The sequence below is a fragment of the Canis aureus genome, chromosome 33 (assembly GCF_053574225.1).
Source record: "Canis aureus isolate CA01 chromosome 33, VMU_Caureus_v.1.0, whole genome shotgun sequence".
NCBI classification, from domain to species: domain Eukaryota; kingdom Metazoa; phylum Chordata; class Mammalia; order Carnivora; family Canidae; genus Canis; species Canis aureus.
The window spans coordinates 37,709,904-37,730,284 of record NC_135643.1 but is presented as its reverse complement, the minus strand read 5'-3'; the positions used below and the strand labels follow the sequence as shown (position 1 = coordinate 37,730,284).

At 36.1% G+C, this 20,381-nt stretch overlaps 1 protein-coding gene and 1 long non-coding RNA gene across 21 annotated transcripts in view; one reads left to right on the top strand and one right to left on the bottom strand.

Moving 5' to 3' along the window:
- The window catches only part of LOC144304014 (bifunctional heparan sulfate N-deacetylase/N-sulfotransferase 3), a 170,927-nt gene that overhangs the window by 96,953 nt on the left and 53,593 nt on the right, over nt 1-20,381 (bottom strand). For both annotated transcript variants that reach the window (XM_077882444.1, XM_077882445.1), the window contains exons 3-4: nt 18,342-18,429; nt 13,450-13,604 (exon numbers count right to left, since the gene is read on the bottom strand). In XM_077882444.1, the coding sequence (XP_077738570.1) occupies nt 13,450-13,604; nt 18,342-18,429 (243 nt within the window). The remainder of the gene's footprint in view (nt 1-13,449; nt 13,605-18,341; nt 18,430-20,381) is intronic.
- Nucleotides 1-20,381, top strand: part of LOC144304015 (uncharacterized) — a 147,311-nt gene that overhangs the window by 116,952 nt on the left and 9,978 nt on the right. For 18 of the 19 annotated variants that reach the window (XR_013371009.1, XR_013371004.1, XR_013371002.1 and 15 more), the window contains 2 exons: nt 2,206-2,348; nt 5,000-5,136. This is a non-coding gene — a long non-coding RNA (uncharacterized LOC144304015). Of the gene's footprint in view, nt 1-2,205; nt 2,349-4,999; nt 5,137-5,994; nt 6,017-20,381 lie in introns of all 19 variants that reach the window. The other variant, XR_013370995.1, reaches the window with a different exon arrangement.

Genomic DNA, 20,381 nt, shown 5'->3' with positions numbered 1-20,381 from the left:
GCTCCTAACTCTTCTACCTATTTCCTCTCCTGCTACATTCAATCCATTTTCTACCTAGCGGCCAAAGTAATACTTAAAAGTCACAAATATGATCCTATAACTTTCTATTCAAAATCTATCCTTGGTTTCCCCTTGCACTTATGATAAAATACAAAATTCTTATGATAGTTTCAAGCTTAGTGTAGTATGACCCTGACTTTTCTCTACAGTATCATTTTGCACTATCCTCCCCCCTTCAACGTATTTTAGTCATGTTAATCTTTTCTTGAAATCCACCAAGCACTTTCCTACCTTAGCATCATCTTCTATATGGTTTTCTCAGCCTGGAATGTTTCTACTCCAACTCTTCCCCTGGAGAAATGGGATACCTCTCTTTTGGTAATTTATTCTGGCATATCTAAAAGAAGCCTTCACTGACAAGTCCTGATCTAAATTGAGTCTGCACTGGGACACCTGGGTGGTTCAGTGGTTAAGCGTCTGCCTTTGGCTTGGGGCGTGATCCTGGAGAACCGGGATCAAGTCCCATATCCGGCTCCTTGCATGGAGCCTGCTTCTCCCTCTGCCTGTGTCTCTGCCTGTGTCTCTGTGTCTTTCATGAATAAATAAATATAATCTTAAAAAAATTGAGTCTATATTAAGACTTCTTATAGCCTTCGTTTCTTTATCATAGTACATAGCATGATTTGTAAGTGAATATTGTTCTGTATAATTATTTCTTAATGTCTGTCTTCCTCACTAAACAATAGACTGCACACATTCTGGGTTATGTTTCATCCACTGCTATAGACCCAGTATCTTGCCAATAGCAAGCACTCAATAAATATTAGTGAGTAAGCGTGTGAACTGATTCTGACCACCTCCCTCTCGTGCCAACTTCCTCAATGATCTCAGCTAAACTCTCGGTTCACCTGCAGACATATGGTAATGTACAGGGAAATTTAATACTTCTATAAGTAATATTTGAAACCACTTTTGAGGCTGTAATTAAAAATTATTCAAGTGCAAAACATTTATTATTATGAACTTGTATATTTATACTATAGAATAAAAATTGTAAGATTTTCATAAATTGTGCCTTTAAATACTTCCAAATAGAGAATGTGAATATAATACATTTTTATTAAGCAAAAAGAGATGTTATATTTCTTAGAAAAATTCCCCAAAGAAACTAAAAGAAAAAAAGAGAAAAAAATTAGTATTCAGGTATTTGAGCAACACAGTTAACTTCAACACTGAAGAATCATTGTTTATTATAAACTTTGATAATACTTACTAAAATTCTTGCCAGTATAAGAATGGTACTTTACTTTATTTTAATGAATATAGTTTACACATGATGTTACATTAATTTCAGGTGTACAACTTAGTGATTTGACATGTTTATACATTATGCTATGCTCACCACAACTATAGCTACTATCTGTCCCATTACCTTATTACATTGCTATTACAATATCATCGACTCTATTCTTATGCTCTACTTGCTCTACTTTGAGGCAGGTGATATTTGCCTGACGTCCAGGTAAGAGAAGAGAACTGGAGATTGAGTTCAATCATATGGCCAGTGATTCAATCAATTGTGCCTATGAAATGAAACTCCAATAAAAACTCTGGACACCAAGGTCTAAGTGAGCTTCCCTGGTTGGTGGTATTCTTATGGGTCCAGAAATCCCAGGAGGGGATATTCTTTGTCTACGGCTAACAAAAGTCTTTGGATTAAAGTGTTAAAGGTGTTAATAATGAAATTTTCTGAAATAGAACTGACATTATAGTAAGTCATAAAACAGAAGTGTGGCCTTACTACTCTGAACTTACTCAGCTCTGGAAAAGAATATATAGTGTTTTACCAACTACATAGTGAGAAGAATCTTATTCTTCCCATATCTAAAGATACCCAAATCCATGATAATGGAATGGTAGGTGTCTACCAGAGAGTCTGAGAGATAGGAAGACCACAGTATCATGGAGAAAGCACAGATATAGGAGTCTTGGGCTCAATTTCAGTGCTACCCTTCATTAGCTGTATGACTTTTGGCAGATCTCACTAAGACTCACTTCACTTGCTTGCCAGGTAGGGGTAATAAAATTATTTATAAAGAGTTGTAGGGAGTGACAGATATAATATAAACATTATTGGTCAATTACTATGTAATTTTCTTTCATTTTATTAACATTATTCTCTTTCTGTTTTCAACAACAAAAAAGACAAGGAAAAATGGTAAACTAAATCCTTCCACATCACTTCTACCCTTCAAAAATGTCTTTAGAGGTATTATTTAAGAGAAGATATTCCTAAAAGAAGACACACTATCACTATCAACCTTATCTAGAAAAAGTTTTACAAAAAGGTATGTATTTTTTTTCTGGAAAAAGTAATTGATATTATATATTAAATGGGAGCTAAATTACTCTTGGCATACCATAAATTTTTGATAAGACTGTACTAACAATATCAATAAAAACCCTCCTTGACATCACATAGTCCCCTTCAAATACTACCCCAAGTCAATAGCTTGGTTATTTGAAAAACTTACAAGAAATTTAGTATGCCAAATGCATTATGAAATTCCAGTAACAAAAGTTAAGTTAATAATTCAGGACCAATACTGAAATTTAACCTTCATTTTCACTGGTAACCTCTAAGAAGGAATTACCTGGGGGAGAAAAGAGATTTTCTTCTAGTCTTACCCAATAATTATGTATTTCAAGTAAGTCTCTATTTAACAGAGCATACTGTTTTCCTCTCCTCAAGTTCTCTTCAGAATTTCTGAAGTGTCGTCACATCATTGTTGAGTGTTTCATAAGCAAACACACGACTAAGGGTGTACTTTTATAAGAATACTCAAAGGAATGATGTAAACACTTGTACCTTGCACTGGCTAGGCTAACTTTTTTTAATTGCTGGAATTTCTTCAAGTCAATACATGAAGGAGTTTGTAGAAATATAAAAAAATGAATTTTTGAAGATTTTTTAAATGCTGTAGCAAAATAATCAAAAATAAAATTATCTGGAGACACAATAGAGAAATTGGAGGGTTTAGTTTAATTCAGCTTTCTCAGAGTGTGAAGCAAGTTTTATGTGGACCTTTGAGGTCCTCCAGAGGTAATAAAGCTATAAAGTAATTCAGGGACAGGCTCAAATTCCCAAGGTACTTGAAAACACATTTAATCTTTCTAAAGATGCACAGGGTTGGTTACAGTAGGAATCTTCAAGTCTGCATAGTACCAATTTTAATTGAAATTTAATATTCCAGAATGAAGAGAATAGTTGATATTGTGCTTTGTTAGAACTACTACATAGCCTCTGGTATTATTTATAATAGCCACCAGGACAGTTAACACTTGTGGTGCTGGTTGCATGTACACAAGAAATTACATAAATTATATAAACAGCTACTTAAAATAATTGTAAAAAGTCAGATTTTAATATTCTGAATTTGTTTAAGAAAACTCTTTAGGGAAGTAATAACATTCTGATGATAAGGTTTTGGTGACATCAGTCAATGTCAGTATTGACGGCATGGCAATTTTCGATTATACAAACCACGCTGGTTACATGGGCTTTGGAGCTTGACAGATCTGGGATCAAATCCTTTCTCAGCTTTCATTGGCTGTGTTATTTAAGAAAATTAAATAAGCACTCTGAGCCTCACTTTCTGCATTTTTAATATTGGGCTGAAGAGCCTCACCAGTGGTTGTGAGGATATTAACTGAGGACATGTGAAAAGCACTAAGCACAATGTCTGGTAAATACCTGGAGGCTCAAATTTCTCTTCCGACATTTTGTCTGGAGACTCTAGAAGTTTTCTAATTGAAATTCAAGGTTCTGTTTCATGTAGAGGAATTGAATAATAGAATTTCAAGTCTCATAATGTTCCTTGAACTGAGCATAAATTAAAGGGAAAGAATGGAGAATTAAGGAGGTTAGTATGGATGTTGCTGCAATGATCCAGGTGCGGGATGAAAAATATAAGAGTGGGGATAGAAAGTTTTGAAATGGAGCAGGATATGGTGCAAAGAAAGAACTCATAGAAATTCTTAAGTGACTGTAGACATGGAATGGGAGATATGAAAATACCAAAGCAAATGCAAGGTTAGCATTTGAGAGAACTTTACTGTCATTTCTTCTTTTGCCATCACTTCCATCCCTGCCATGTTTATGAAAACCTCTTAGAAAACAAATGCCCCTTGCATTTTAACTAAATGTAAGGCACTCAAAAAGGAAGGAGCAGTCAAAATTTAGTAGCAGCATGCCTGGATCTGTAAATAAACCTTTCCCCAGCTCCATTCCCACATCTGACTCCAGCCCACCAATAAGAGTTTCTTGGAGAATTCATAAAGGCTTTTAGTTCATTTTGTGTCCAAATAAATTTGGGCAGTGAGGGACTATTTTCATGTAGGACATATACTAAATTTATCTTTCTTTTTACAAAACCAGTTTAAATCACCATATATGCGCTGGAGATGCAATGTAGACTTTTTTTTTTTTTTTTTTTTTTTAAGAGAAAAAAGGAAAGGAATTGAAGAATCCTCTTCCACATTCTCCAGTTTGTTAGGGAGCATGAAGTCTATAGGAATATAGAATGGAAAAAAGTAATCTGGAAAGACATTTACAAAGAAAAGGATTCTAAGTTCCTGAGGTAATCAAGACCACTTTCAAAAGTGTAATGATGTATCTCAATGAGAAAAACTGCTGTGCCACTGTAGATATGGACAGGGGGCAGTGTCCTCATGCAGGTGAAGTACTGAGCTTCTAAGGAAAAACAGCAGTTCAGACTCACATACTTTAAGTAGGCAGGCACAGATAGGAAATTGGGAGGCTCAAACCTTGATGTTATTTTTGCCCTGTTATTACTTTTTACTTCCTCATCATCCATCCAATAAGAAGCCCAATTGATTCTATTTCAGAAGTAGTTTTCACATTGCTCTTCTTTATAATCTCACTTATGCTGGTTAGTGAAAGCTAAAGCTATTTCCTCTCCTTTAATTACTTCCACAGTAATCCAATTTGTCGACCTACCTCCAGACCCTCTGCTTCTCTCTTACCTCAACACTCCCACTCCCATGTCCTGTGTGGAAGTGAAAGAACTCTGGGAATGAGAGGACAGTGTCATCTTGGAGTTCAAAATGCTTAAAGTATGTATTTCTGAAAGTAATTGGATACGAAATTTCAATTTAGGAAAAGCAGATTTTAAAACATTCTGAGGAAAAAAAGCTGAAACAATGGCCAGGATACACTACAGGAGTATAGCTAAAGAAGGATAGGGGATTCCAAAAAATGTAGTTCTTTTCTGAGAATTATAATTATTCAAAACAAGGACGAAAACATATGTTTAACATGGCAATTAAGAGTCAGAAACTTCTGAATTCAAGTGCCAGATTTGTGGCTTAGCTGTGTGGTTTGGAGCAATTACTAAACCTCTTCAAACATCAGCTTTGTTCTGTAAAATGGAGATGACATCAGGAGGGTTGTGATGAAGGTTAAATATGATTAATAAGAGAAAAAATAAGATTATTAATTAAGAGTTCCAGCCACTTAGTGAAGGGTCAGTATTATTATGTATTTAGTATTCTAAAGAAACTAACTACTTACAGGGCCCTCACATACACACACGGGTACATGAGATGAAAGGAAGTACACATAACCAAGCACAAAAGCAACTAACAAAATAAAAAAGGTAAAAAAACATGTGAAGGAGGCTAAAGTTTAAAATGAGTTTATTTTCCATAAATTGCTAATTAAAAACAACTCTAGTCAGCAAAAGACACACAAGGAATATCATTCCATGTTCACAGTGGGAGAGAGGGTAGCTGAAATACTTTGATGATCTGGAAAAAAAGCAGAAATGTCCAGTATCTCTTCTGATTCTACTTTCCCTATCAAGGAACACAGCTTTTCAAACACATATGATGGTACAAACATAAACATAGAGGGAAGACATGCTGAACTAAATTGTTAACTATTATAAACTAAAGTGTTTCAATATTTTCCAGGTTCAGAAGAGCACGTATTAAGGTAATTAAAAAATTGTAGATTTTTAAATTAACTCTAGAAATGCTCTTTTGAGCTTGTTCAGCTTGATCAATAACTTGATGAAGATGCAAAAGTCATGCTGATAAAATACACTTGTAAGATATATGCATGACAGAAAAAGAGGAAAGATGTAATGCATGCTAAATAACAGAAACAATCTTTATAGTATATTGATATACTGAACCACTGAACACATAACAAATATGAAATGTTAAAGGGACAGTATTAATCTCAAAGCTAGCATTTATTAGATCAAAACAAATACCTGAAAACTTAATAAATGACTCATGGACAGAATGTCTGGCAGACACAAGTGTGATATGTTGGTTTATAAATGTGTGATCTTTGGCTACATAAATAGAAGTAAAGTATACCTGAAGGGAAAAACATTTTACTGTTTTCTGTTCTAATAATGGTCAGATTGGGGCAACATATATTGGGAAGCAGAATGACAAGTGAGAAGTTGTACAATTATGGCAGCTGGTATGATGACGGGATTTGAAAATCCGTGGAATGCTTCAAGATACATAACTTAGAGGCATATATAATTGTATTAATCGTGCCTTTTTATTTTCTATATTTCTGCTGCTTTGACATCTGAGACCTCGCTGACTGTGCAAAGACTCCTTCCCCCAGGGCTATCCAATTCCTAGAGATAATTAAACACCCACCCCAGAGTATGCTCTTCAGCACAAGCCAACCAGTTCAGGGTTCCTACTCTCAACCACTTCCTTCTTAAGCTGAGCTGCTATCTTCCTGCTCTAATCACCTCAGGGCCAGCTATAACACAACTGGAAAGAGCCCCTTTACAACAGTGATCATTACAATTGTCATCCAATTAGCCAATCCTAAACCTGTTTACCCTGCCTTGTCTTGCCTTTCCTGTAGAAACCACAGAAAAGGCTCTTGCCCATGCATTCCTGTTACTGTTTCTAGACTGACTCTAGTGCTACCCCATGGGGACCTGGGCAGTGTGGGGTGCTCTTTTCTCTTTGGGAACTGTGAATATCAAACTATACTTTCAGTGGCAGTCCTCTCCTGATCTGATGATCCCACCACATCCGAATAAAAATAAAACCTACATTTTTAAAAAATATTTATTTATTTATTTATGATAGACACAGAAAGAGAGAGAGAGAGAGAGAGAGAGGCGGAGACACAGGCAGAGGGAGAAGCAGGCTCCATGCCGAGAGCCCGACGCGGGACTCGATCCTGGGACTCCAGGATCACACCCTGGGCCAAAGGCAGGCGCCAAACCGCTGAACCACCCAGGGATCCCCTAAAACCTACATTTTTACACAATAATGATAAAATCTTAAGATCTGGAAGGAATATTTATTTATATTTTCATTTACCAAACTTTGAGCATCTATTGGGTGTCAATTACAATTCTGTGAACACAGCTACTAGATCAGAAGAACAACTCTACTTGAATGTGTAGGATTGTACTCCCTCTTCCATAGCTTATTTTCTGAATACACTCATTCAAGTTCCTTGTAAATCGTAAAATTGATTATATTCAGGGGTAATATGCAAAGTATTTATCAGCCAGCATGCTATACAACTGATCACTCATAACTGTTGCCAGCTGTAGAGCTGGAGATGGATGCTGGTGACTCTGAGCCAGGCCCCTTTAGTTGCTAAGCAGTTGGGAGGTTTGCGACATCCTGGGGGAGGGTCTGAGGTGGTAGTGGGGATACTGGTAGTAGCACTGGCACATTTCAATATTGTAATCATTGGCATGGCCATACTAGCACTTTTAAGTTGAATATTAGTCCTGATAATATATCCCTTGGTCTTCTTTTCTGGTTCTTATCTTTACCAAGTTCCTTCAGCCATTGTTTTTATGAAGTAAATTATAGACATCACCATATTATTCATCATGATCTGAATAATGGATAGTGTCTTTCTTAAACTATGCTACTTAGATAACACCAGAAGTGGTTTACCAGCTCAGAGTAGACTTTTACATCCTGATTTGAACTCTATTTTTATTAGGGACACTAGAATTGTGCTTTGTTTTCAATATCAATAAAATAAAAATCTAATGTGTCTTTTTACAAAGTGCTTCACTGAAGTGTAAATGATACAATTCATTCATTCTCTAGCTGGCAAGCAAACTAATTAAAAGATTATCATATATTCCTTAAGCCAGCAAGTCTTTCAATATATTTTAAATTATATTTTGATACTGTAATCTTTATTTCCATATTAGAAAAGTTAATGTGCTCACTAATCTAAAAAGTTGCATACTTGACAATAGACATTTCAGCTAATGTGAATTAGCAGTTCTGCTGAACTTGGAAAAGAAGGAGGGGCAAAGGACACTATTTGAAGGAATAATGATAATGCAGTTAAAAAGTACAATCCTCAGCAAGATTTCATGTTTTCAGGATCAGAAACATTGTTCTACTATTACTAATTTTAATACTATTGTCTGTAACAGTGAAGTCTTATCTGATATTGGCAATGAGTTCTATGGTGAAAATTTCTACTAATTATTTTATCATTAAAATTAAGCCATCATAATTTACCAAAAATGTTAGATCTAATTCTTCAACTGAGAGTATATATATTGATGATTTTTTGAGGCTTAAGTGCAATGTTACTTACTTATTGAATGGAATTTTGTGCAATTTTAAAAGCTATACAATAGGTACCTCAAACTGTGTTGTAGGTCATTAACAAATGTTACAATTAATTGTTGCCTCAGATATGGTACCTTTCAAAAAAAAACCCCAGCCTTGTTAACATTTCATTTTAATACCTGAATTAGCCCATATTTGAAAACAAAAAATGTTTTCTAATCAGCTGTATTTCCTGGTGGCTGTAACCATCAAATGCAGGTTTGCTTACAGGATTTACTTGACCTTCCATAATAAGCTATTAGACAGACCTTTCAAAGCTAAATTAAAATGGACATCAAATTCCCTTGTGAGACAGAAGTGTCCACATTGTGCAAAAGGATAACAGATCAGATGCAACTGCTAAAACTCAATGAAAATAACAGGTGTTTGGCTATAGATGGTGATAGAGAATGCTCAAACAAAAGAGTTTTACATCATATTCTCAGATTCTCTTAGTTGGAAACGTACTTTAAATGTTTTCTAACTCAATCACTCATTTTTTTTTTAAGATTTTATTTATTCATGAGAGAGAGAGAGAGAGACAGGCAGAAGCAGGCTCCACGCAGGGAGCCTGATGTGGGACTCCATCCCAGGGACTCCAGAACCACACCCTGGGCCGAAGGCGGTGCTAAACCGCTGAGCCACTGGGGCTGCCCCTCACTCATTTGAATATTGAATTTTATCCACAAGCTCCAATCTCGTTTGAATACCCAGTTACTCCCAGAGCAGCACATTGCTTCTTTGTATATTCTTTCACTTCCTTCACTGGGAGAAACACGAATGCTCATTTTTAAATTCAGAGCCTCCAAGCTGGTGGAGAAAAGCAGGATGTCCCCCAATTTTGACGTGCACTATTATTAGCACAGGTTAAGCTTTTGTTTGTTTTGTCTAGTGAGTTGATAGTTGAGGCAAAATTTCCTCCAGAATAGTTTCCATTGAATTAAAGTAGCCTCTCTATCCATGACAAAATATACTAATTCATGTAGAAAGGTTCTCAGGGGATCCCTGGGTGGCGCAGCGGTTTGGCCCCTGCCTTTGGCCCAGGGCACGATCCTGGAGACCCGGGATCGAATCCCACGTTGGGCTCCTGGTGCATGGAGCCTGCTTCTCCCTCTGCCTGTGTCTCTGCCTCTCTCTCTCTCTCTCTGTGTGACTATCATAAATAAAATAAACTGAAACTTTAAAAAAAAAAAGAAAGGTTCTCAGATTTAGTTGTTTGTCTCCCAACATTTTACAAACTCTGCCTATCTTAGGGAACCTCAGGGAAAATTTGCTCTAGGAATTCCACCTCTAGTTCTCAATTTCCCTTATGTTATCAGAATTACCACATATTCCTTTGGATTACCAGGCAGAAGGGAAATCTAGATTTACTGTTTTGAATTGGGTTGACAGGCTAGTGAGAAAGTCTGGGGGAGGTTACAATTCATGCAGTTTTAAAAGACCTGGATTTCTGGGCTTAATTCTACCCTTAGTGAGCTTTGTAATCCTGAGTCACTTTATTTCTCTGGTTTTCAGTTATCTATAAAGTGAGAATAAATATACCATTTTTTTAGGTTGTTATAAATATTAAAGGAAATAATACACAATATATAAAAAACTAAAATCCTTTTCTCCATATCTCTTTACATTTAGTAGCAAAGCAGCTTTGTAACCCTAATGCCTTAATGGACAGTAAAAGAGTTAACATTTGTTTAGAAAATGTGTAGAATTTACACGAACCAAATGTTATGCAATACAGAATAAGCTTTTAAACTTGAGGATTTTGTTCCTCTTCCTGTCACTCTAAACACGTCAGGAGCCAAGGTAAAAATTGAAGAAGGCAGTTTTCTGATGCCGAATATATAATGATAAAAACAACAGGTGCATTTCTACTATTTGTAAAGTGCTAGTCACTGTTCCCAATCCTTTTTCATACATACTCTCTTTCATGTGGTTATGGCTGGGAGGAAATGGGCCTGGATTTAATCTTTTTTTCTGGTCTGTCTCCCCCCCCCCCCCAAAAAAAAATCCATGGGACCTATATTTGATTAAACATTAAAGAACACATTTGGCCTTATTTCTGAAGATTTCTGAAGATCTTCCATGACTGTTCTCTACTGTCTTGAGCACCAAAATTTGGGTTGTCAACTTGTAGTTAGGAATGGTATTCTTAAGAAAGTGGCCTCTGCTTGGCACTTGAGGAGTAGGACCAAATTTCAGTTCTGAATTATTCTTCCAATTCATGATGCTTTTTTTTAGTTGAGAATTCTAAAAAATGTATGTAATCCCTGTGCATGTCTGTTTTTACTATATGTACTTTGAAGCATTTATTATTTTAAGTACAAACATAACCTTCACTGATTCATTCATTCAAGTAAGACTAGAATACCTATTACCTAGGTACTGTTTTCGTGGCAGAGGAATATACAGATAGTAATGAATGTATTTCATCAAATTTGCCTTAATAAACTTTTTATTAACCCAAAACAACAGCAAATACCAAAACTTTCCTGCTTACTTCCCAGTTTTTAATCTTTTATTAGTACTTTCTTTCACTCTTTTTACATATTTTCTTCTTTCACAAATTTCTTTCTCCACAGATTAAAGAAGGAAATACAAAGTAATTTTCTTCTTCATATTCTCTCTTGCTGTTTTATGTTGCTTATATCAGCAAATCTTAGACTCTTGAAGATGACAGAATTAATGTTTGCTGCATTGAGATAGGGTTTTTAGTGCTCTCTATTAAAAACTGTGGCATTTACACAGTCTTGCATGCATGCTGTTTACTATTCTATTATCTATCTATCTATCTATCTATCTATCTATCATCTATCTGTCCACCATCTCTCCTTTATCCATTCATCTGTCAGTGGACTTCTGGGCTCTTTCCATATATATTTTGCTGCTACAACCTTGTGCCCCTCTCTCTCGCTCCTCATCATCTGGGACCCCTATTACCCAGATATTACTTCACTTTATGAAATCACCAAGTTCTCTATGTCTCCCTTTGTGATCTAGTGATTTTCTTTCTTCTTTTCAGCTTCCTTTTTTCCCCATCATTTTATCTTCTATATCACTGACTTGCTCTTCTGCCTCATTCACCCTCATTTTTATGCCCTCCATTTGGGGCTGCATCTCAATAATAGCATGTTTAATTTCAGCCTGAACAGATGTTAGTTCTTTTATTTCTACAGTAAGGGATTTTCTAGTGTCTACTATGCTTTTTTCAAGCCCAGCTAGTATCTTTGCAATCGTTTCAAATTCTAGTTCAGACATCTTACTTATATCCATATTGATTAAATTCCTGGCAGTGAATACTACTTCCTGTTCTTTCTTTTGGTGTGAATTCCTCCATCTTATCATTTTGTCCAGAAAAGAATATAAGAAAGAGACAAACACAACAGTAACAATGACAACAGAAAAAAACCACCAGAAAAAAACAAAACCAAAACCAAACAAAAATACAAATAAGAAACAAAACACTAGATCCTAGGTGTGTTTTGATCTGCTTGTTAAAAGAAACTAGATCCCAAAATAAGAAAAAAACCTATAAATTAAAAAATATATATAACATATGCATAAAAATAAAAAAGAATAAAAAAGAATTGAAAAAATATGAGAATAACTGAAAAAATACTACTGAAAGACTAAAGAATAAAAAATAAAGCCCCAATGAATGCTATATACTGTTTTCCCCAAGAGTTGAAACTCTGCAGCCCTCAACGATCAGTAAATGTGGTGAGAGCTAGTCTTCTGGGGGAGGGGCCTGTTGCGCTGATTCTCTGGCGCACTTGGCCTATTGCACATGCGCAGCCTCCCTTGCCAGGAGGCTGGGCACAACGTAAGCACCTCCAGATTGCACTATGTGGCGCTGATTTGCTCCCTGAAGGCTATCAGCACTGGGCAAGGATCCCTAGATCTGAAAATTCATGTCTACAACTCTTCAAAATCCTCCTAGAAGAGCAGTCAATCGCTCTGGTCTACCCGGTTTCCTTCAGAACTCTGTCCATCTGGCCTGTGACTGAGCGTTTTTATCTCAGGCACAAGACTGAGTTTCAAAATTCCTAATTTTACAGACTCCTGTGATGAGGCCCCGTACAGTTTCACCCCAGGGAGAGAGGAAGGGTCTCTGCCAGGAAAGTGGTCACACGATCATGCAGTGGTTTGCAGTTTATGGCAACACGGGGCAGAGCTGGCACCTAGATTTACTGTTCTTAGTCACTTCCCTTCTCCTGTGCCTGGGAACTCTGCTCCATTTGGGAACCACCATTTTTCTTGGGACCTTAGGCATCCTGAGATCACACTGTTAGACCTGGAATTCTATCCTGCTCTGCCACTTGAGCACCTTCAAGCTAGGGACATCCTTCACTGCATCAGATTTTGCGTTCTGCAGCTTACAGTACACCTTGCAGTAGCCTCCGTAAGCAGGCTCCCTCCCCTCCACCATATCTTCAAATATATCACACTGGATTCAAGTCTCTGCACCACCTATCTTTCATAAAGTGGTCGTCTTTCTACTTGTAGGATTGCAGCATTTCTTTTCTCAGATATCCGTTTGATGTCACAGGTGTTCAGAATGATTTGATAACGACCTAGATGTATTCGTGGGACAAAGTTAGGGTCCCCTACTCCTCCACCATCTTAACTCCAGCCCTGTGGATTTTTTCTTAAATTAGACCCTCAAAGCATTAGGGATAGTAGTGAGCATCCAATACATATCAAAAGTCACATCCTGAAAGGCTGCAATACCAAGTTGTTCTAATGTCAGGGTACAATAGTTCAGTGTAATATTCAAAGTGAGTTACTTACTAAGGCAAATTTTTTGTTGAGAATCATCTGCTCCACCAAAGATGACTCATTGTGGAAGAGGTGGGGTTGCATATGGCTCCACATATGAGGAAACCACCAAAACTCATCCACAGACCCCAGAAGATGGTCATCCCCTTCATCTTCCTCTTCAGTTCCTTCAAGGGAAAAAGGATTATTCAGTTAATTCCAGTTACAGTGACTGTCTGTGTATCTATCCATCCATCCATCCAATTATGTATTCACATATATGTATTTAGAAGATACCATTTATACTTTTTTGTTACACATAAGGTTTTGAACATGAAATGTAGCAAAGGAAAATCTGTTACTTGGGGAACAGAGACTGTGACAAAACTCTTTTGAAAGTTTTCAACAGGAGACACAGGTATAAAACAACTGCAAAATGAAAATATGCAACCATTCCCAAGGACATTCAAACTCTTTTAGCAACTTTTTTGAAGGTTTTATTTATTTATTCATGAAAGACACACAGAAAGAGAGAGGCAGAGACACAGGCAGAGGGAGAAGCAGGCTCCATGCAGGGAGCCCGATGTGGGACTTGATCCCAGGACTCTAGGATTATGCCCTGAGTCGAAGGCAGATGCTCAACTGCTGAGCCACCAAGGTGTCCCAACTCTTTTAGCATCTTTTTATGATCTTTAGTTTGGAGAGAATGGGGGGATAAGTGAGAAATGGAATCAAGGGAATAAGAATAAAGAAGTGAGTGACAGAATTCCAGCAGTAGATCATTCTGACATAGGTTGTGATATCACAGTCACAATAATTCCATAATTTATTTAGGTTTCTCATTAGGTCTGAGAAGAACCTACTCAGTATTTAGTGAAAACTAAGGCATAAACAAGGAAAAAAGGAAATGTAGGAATTGTTATTTGGAAAATTAGGGAAAACTGAAGGGAAGAAAGGGTGAAATGAAGTAAAGAGGCTGTGAAGTAATAAAGTCTTAGTAAAACAAGCCAAGCTGTTCCTTGGTGGTACTCATGTTTTTCAGGCTTGTCCTTTCTCTTAAGTTCCTTGAAGCAGACTTTCCATCAAGAAATTCTTATATCCTTGAGAGTCAACCCTGTTGTCATTCCTTGGATTTTCCTTATTTGGGCATATTTTATTTCCTCCATTTTCCCTGACCTGCAGTTTAGTTGAGTGTGGGAAAATCTACAATTTTCTTAACTTGAGGGGGATAGGACCCTTTCTAGTTCTTTACTAAAGCATGAAATCAGAGCTGTATAGGATACCTTAGTAGTACCTGGCATATCATAAGATGATATTAATCATCATAAAGTTATGCAGCCACACTTAAATTTCAGCCCCAACACTGAATTTAACAAGCTCCTAGAATATAGAATAGTAGGTTCTTCAAATGATGTCCCCTCTGTGTAGAGAATATTTTCAAAAATTTCATTTTTCTTATATGAAAATAGTGCCCTAGAATATAGAATAGTAGGTTCTTCAAATGATGTCCCCTCTGTGTAGAGAATATTTTCAAAAATTTCATTTTTCTTATATGAAAATAGTGCCCTACAGGCTAAAGACAGAGGGCAGACTGCTGCCCTGGCCCAGCCAACTAAGCACAGTGCTTGTTACTAATGCTTTTCTCTTCATTTTCCCAACAGAAGGCAGACAGAGCCCACTGGCAGGAAAAGAACCAGTCCCTATGATTTACTGGGCAGTGAAAGTGACTTAGCAAAGATAAAGGCCTAGCATGAGGCTGCTAGTCATTCTCATTTATATAGGAAGAACAAGGATTAGTAATGTAGAATGAGGGGAATAACAATTCTTCAACAAGGATAGACATCCATTTCACTGTTATATGGTTAAATACTTGGCTGCTATGAAGAAACTTTTTTCTTTATATATAAAAGGCACCATTAAATTTAATCTGTTTTATTTCCCTAACTTTTTCCTCTTCATAACACATTCATGTTACCACAATATAGTGGAACAAGGATAAACTCTAGAGTTAGAAGTTTGTGTTTATTTGTAGGTTCCAACACATTTGAGTTGTGTGATTGTGGGCAAGTCATGTAACCCCTTTAATGTCTGTGGTTATGTAGGTAAAGAGATGGATAGCAATACCTATTTTATTATTTTGGGGAAGAAGAGGCGGTATAATCCTGGCACATATTGGGTAATCTAAAATGCCTTCTTCCTTTCTGTTTAATTTCCCACTCTGCTCTCCTTGTGTCTTTTGTGGGACTCCTTGAGTTTTATTCCATGATAATGCATGAGGGTATAGGGGAAGGTCTCACCTGGTGTTATGTGGCAGATGGGAACATTGTGTTCAAGAATTGACCATGCCATCATATTAACTGACTGGCCTGATTAATGAGTTACCAACAAAGGCATCTTGGGGCTTCTGAGTGATTATTTTACAGCTCAGGGAAAACTTCTAGAGAGGAATTCAAAGGAATAGGAATATGGATTCAGGATTTAGACTCTCTAATGACCCCAGGCAATGACATTCAGGTCTTGGGTCCTGCTACCTTTTAGGTGATAAATACGGTGACCCTGGTGAAGCAGCAGTTTTACATTGACTGCTGATGCTTAAAAAACATGTGGTTTTTTTTTTTTTTTGACATAAAGATGATGTCAGATGTCATTTTGTTTCCCCACGATTAAGCATCTCTACTTACATCCAAAAGACTCTCCTCTTGCTTAACATTTTGTATGTCCTCAGGACCCATATTAGTTAAGATTACAATCAATTACTTACTGCATTTTTACTTCCACACACTGAAAAAAGGCATAAATTTCTTGAGGTTTCCCAGTAATTGGTGCATCTCCAACTTCTACCTCCTCTGAATAAAGTAAGCTTGGGAGTGTGAGATGAGATTTCCTAGATTATGAAAAGCTACCCTGCCTACTGCTTTAAATCTCTATCCCCTGTCCCCTATAACTCTTATCTTTCCCTGAATCTTTATTCTCATCTCTCCTTTGTTCATTTTTCTAGTTGACTTTACCCTAAGTTTCTTTATCAGGATAGTGGAAAGGTAGCTTTGGAAGGATAGCTCAGGCATTTGTTGTCCTTTCCCGAATATCATGGTGAAATCTGCTATTCAAATATTCATACATTTGAATCATGAAGAAATTAGACAAATGATATTTGCCCTCTAGTAGATTTATATGAATTCATAGTAAGCATAAATGTATGCCTCCCCCTCTTTAAATAACTCTTTCTCATCTGATTTAATTTAATCCTACTTTGAGAATGTTTTACATCAGAATTAATTATATTGAGAACAAGTATCTATTGCTTATTACTTTAAAAATTATGATAAAAAGCAGTTGAAACATTGCTGTGGTTGGATGTCTTGGGCTCTTTTCTTTTCTGATTTTGCCCACCTTTGTTAGAACTGGAGGAAGAGAGAACTAGAAGTCAAATTCCTCAATTTTAAGTGTTATTTCTTAATTTGTTAAAAAATTATGCTGAAATCTTACAAAGTTATTGCAAATTATTATTTTATTATGTATCTATTTAAATAGCTTGTGTCTCTTCAGTATTTTATCTTCTGCTTTTCCTACCATGACATTGAAAATCATCATTGATTAGAGACTCTACCTTTTTGTCAAGCATTAACTGTCTTATAAGCATCATCTCATTTAATTCTCACTAACCTTACCTATGACATAAGAGCCCCTGATAACTCTATTCTTTAAAGAAGGAAATTGGTATTTGGAAAGTGACCTTGCCAAGTCACTGACAAGGTTGGGACAGACCTAGTTTCTTACTGGGGATGTTTATTGTGAATTGTGGGAAGTGCCCAAGAAAAGAAAGAGGAGAAATCTTTCAGAAACAAGGAAAGAGCAACTGGCCAGAGTCATTCTTTAGCATTCAGCACTGGACAAAAAGTTCAGTTGCCATCAGTATTTTATTATGTTTCTATTATATTTGGAAAGAAAGCTTTTAATTATTCTTAGTATTTTATAGTGATTATCTTTCACAACACAACATGGTCAAGTTTTATTCTCCTACCTATAAACTCTAACCCAGATTAAACAATTCCAAGTTCAAGGCCCTTAACTATCATTCATTGACCAAATTTGGAATTTAGAAATAAGATCATTTACTAATTCAATATAGCATTGCTCTTCACATTGTTAATTCTGTGATATAGTTAGAATTTACCAATACATGTAAATTCTAAAATTTACGTGTAAATTTACTAAAAATCCTACTTCAATTGCAATCAGAAGGAAAGAATACTTATGTCCTCTGAAGGATAGGTACAAAAATTTTCTTAACATGATTATTCAAAAAAAGCTAAAGACTAGGAAAAATCCAACCATTTATATTGGAAAGGAATTTTGGTATATTCAAACAATGAAATGCTATAAAGTAATGAAAATAAAATAATTACAGCTATACACAGTAATATCTGTAAAACTAGAATAATGTTGAACAAAACAAGCTGACTATAGAAGAGTCCATACTGTATGATTTCTTTTTACACACGTCTCAAAGCCATGCAAACTAGTTTGTAATATTAGAAGTCAGGATAGTGGATTTCTTTGAGGGAGGCTAGTGACTGTGAAGAAGTACACAGGTGGGCGAAGGGGAGGATTCTGATAGTGTTCTCTCTCTTGATTTGCATGCTGGTTTGTGAAAATTCACTGAGCACTACACTTATTACTTACGCACTTTTATTTATGTAAATTATAGTTCAGTAGAAAAGGAAGGCCATTAGGCTATTATAACATGGTGAATAAACTTTAAAACCATCAACATTTTGTAAAAGTTAAAAAATGATATATTAAGTGGAATTGAATAATATGAAGAAAATAAAAATGGAGAGAGACATGGAATGTGGGAAGTGGGGTCACAATTTTTAAAAAGAGTGGTCAGAGAGGCCTTATAAGAATAACCTCTTTTTTCTTACCTGTATGGTAAAATTTTCCTGAAAATCCCAGGTTGAATGTAAAATTTGTGATTTGTGCACGCAAAAGATTCTGAGTGTCAAGCAGAGCCTGAAATACACAGTTAAAAAAAAAAAAACAAACCAACAAGTATCAGGTTAGAGAATGGCATTGAGAAGTTTTAAAAGATATCTTCCTTTTTCATTCAAAGGGTAAAACTACTCCTTTGTATATGAGAGAATTAAATGATGGAAAGTAGTGTCTTTATCACTTTACAACTAGAGAGATGCTTTCAAGATTACATAAACATATACACATATTTATCCTTTAGCTTGCAATAAATCACCAAAAAGTGTCAGCTAGAAAAAAGAAGTTATATGTAAAGTTTATTCTGCATGTATTAAAGGAACTATTGTCTAATACATAAAATATATCGCCTTTCACTTCTCAGGGACATGGATCACCAATTGTCAAAAGAAGGACACTCTTTAAGTGAAACTATGCAAGAACATATGTTGAAAGAAACATTTTTATTTCTCAGATATGTCTTTGGTCTTCAAAATCTAAGACTTTTCAATCTTTAGGTCTTAGATTCCCAGAAGATAGTGATTGTTCTTCAAAAGGGGATATCATGATAAAATAAATTTCTAATTTGGCCCTTCATTAAAAAAAACAAACAAAACCCCCTACTTCTGACAGTAAAACTCTTAAAACGGAGTTTTAAATATTACATCTTATATTTACTATGCTATGACTTTTTTTTAAAAAAAGATTTTATTTATTCATCAGAGACACAGAGATAGAGGCAGAGACATAGACAGAGGGAGAAGCAGGCTCCCTGGGGGGAGCCCGATGCAGGACTTGATCCCAGGGCCCCAGTACCAGGACCTGAGCCAAAGGCAGATGGTCAACCACTGAGCCACCCAGGTGCCACTATGCTATGAATTTTTAATAGACTTCTTTTTTTTCTCATTCTTATTTAAATTCCTATTCTTATATTCCTTCTCTCCCTGCCACCCTCCCTACACAGACTACTGTAGTTGAGTACCCATTTCAACTAGCCAGAAAGTAACACCAGATGTTAGATTTGTAAAGGATCTTAGTGAACATTCTTTTACACACAAGGAAACTGAGGAGTGATGGCTTGCTCATTTTCACAGATAAAATTAGTGGTAAATCATAGATGAAGGATATGATTGCCTGATTCCATATTAGGTACTCTTTCCCCCATCCCCCGCCTATTCAGCTGGGCCCACAATAGGATCTTCTTTTTCCGGTAGCTTAGCTGACACCTGAAAGCCTGGTCTCATTCCTTCAAGGTCTCAATCTTTTTTTGGAAGATAAACAGATATAACTTATATAACTTATTTATCCTATCACCTACTAAAGTGATCCTAGTGTCCTGGAATCAAGTCTAGTATCGGGCTCTCTGCAGTGAGCCTGCTTCTCCCTCTGCCTATGTCTCTGCCTCTCTCTAAATAAAAGAAACTTATAACGATATCCCCTTTTGAAGAACATGAACAAATAAAATGTTTAAAAAATAAATATTAATTATCTCAAAGCACTGTTGCGAGGGTGACATGCTTTTTTATACTCTTGGCACAGTGAATAGGCACATGATAGGTGTTCAACAATATTAGTTCCTGATCCTCTAATATTGCTGCTGCTACTATCACTCATATTAATATCGTTGTTGTTAATTGTCAGTGATGTTAAACAATTAATATTCTCTGAACTTTTCCCTTCATTTGTTAGAGTCGAGACAGTTGTCTAAGTCCTAGAGTTGTGATGAGGATTATAAAAGAGCCAATATTTGCAGGAGTGCTTGATAAGTATTTTTTTAAAAGTGGCATAAAATATTAGGTGTTGATATAATATCAGTAGTTATATAAATTTTAAAGATTTATTTATTTTAGAGAGAGAGCATGCACATGACTGGGGGGGAGGGGCAGAGGGAGAGGGAGAGAAATCAAGAGTTGGACACTGAACTGACTGAGCCACCCAGGCGCCCCTATATATGTATATATTATATATTACTGACCATTATATCATCTATCTGTCTC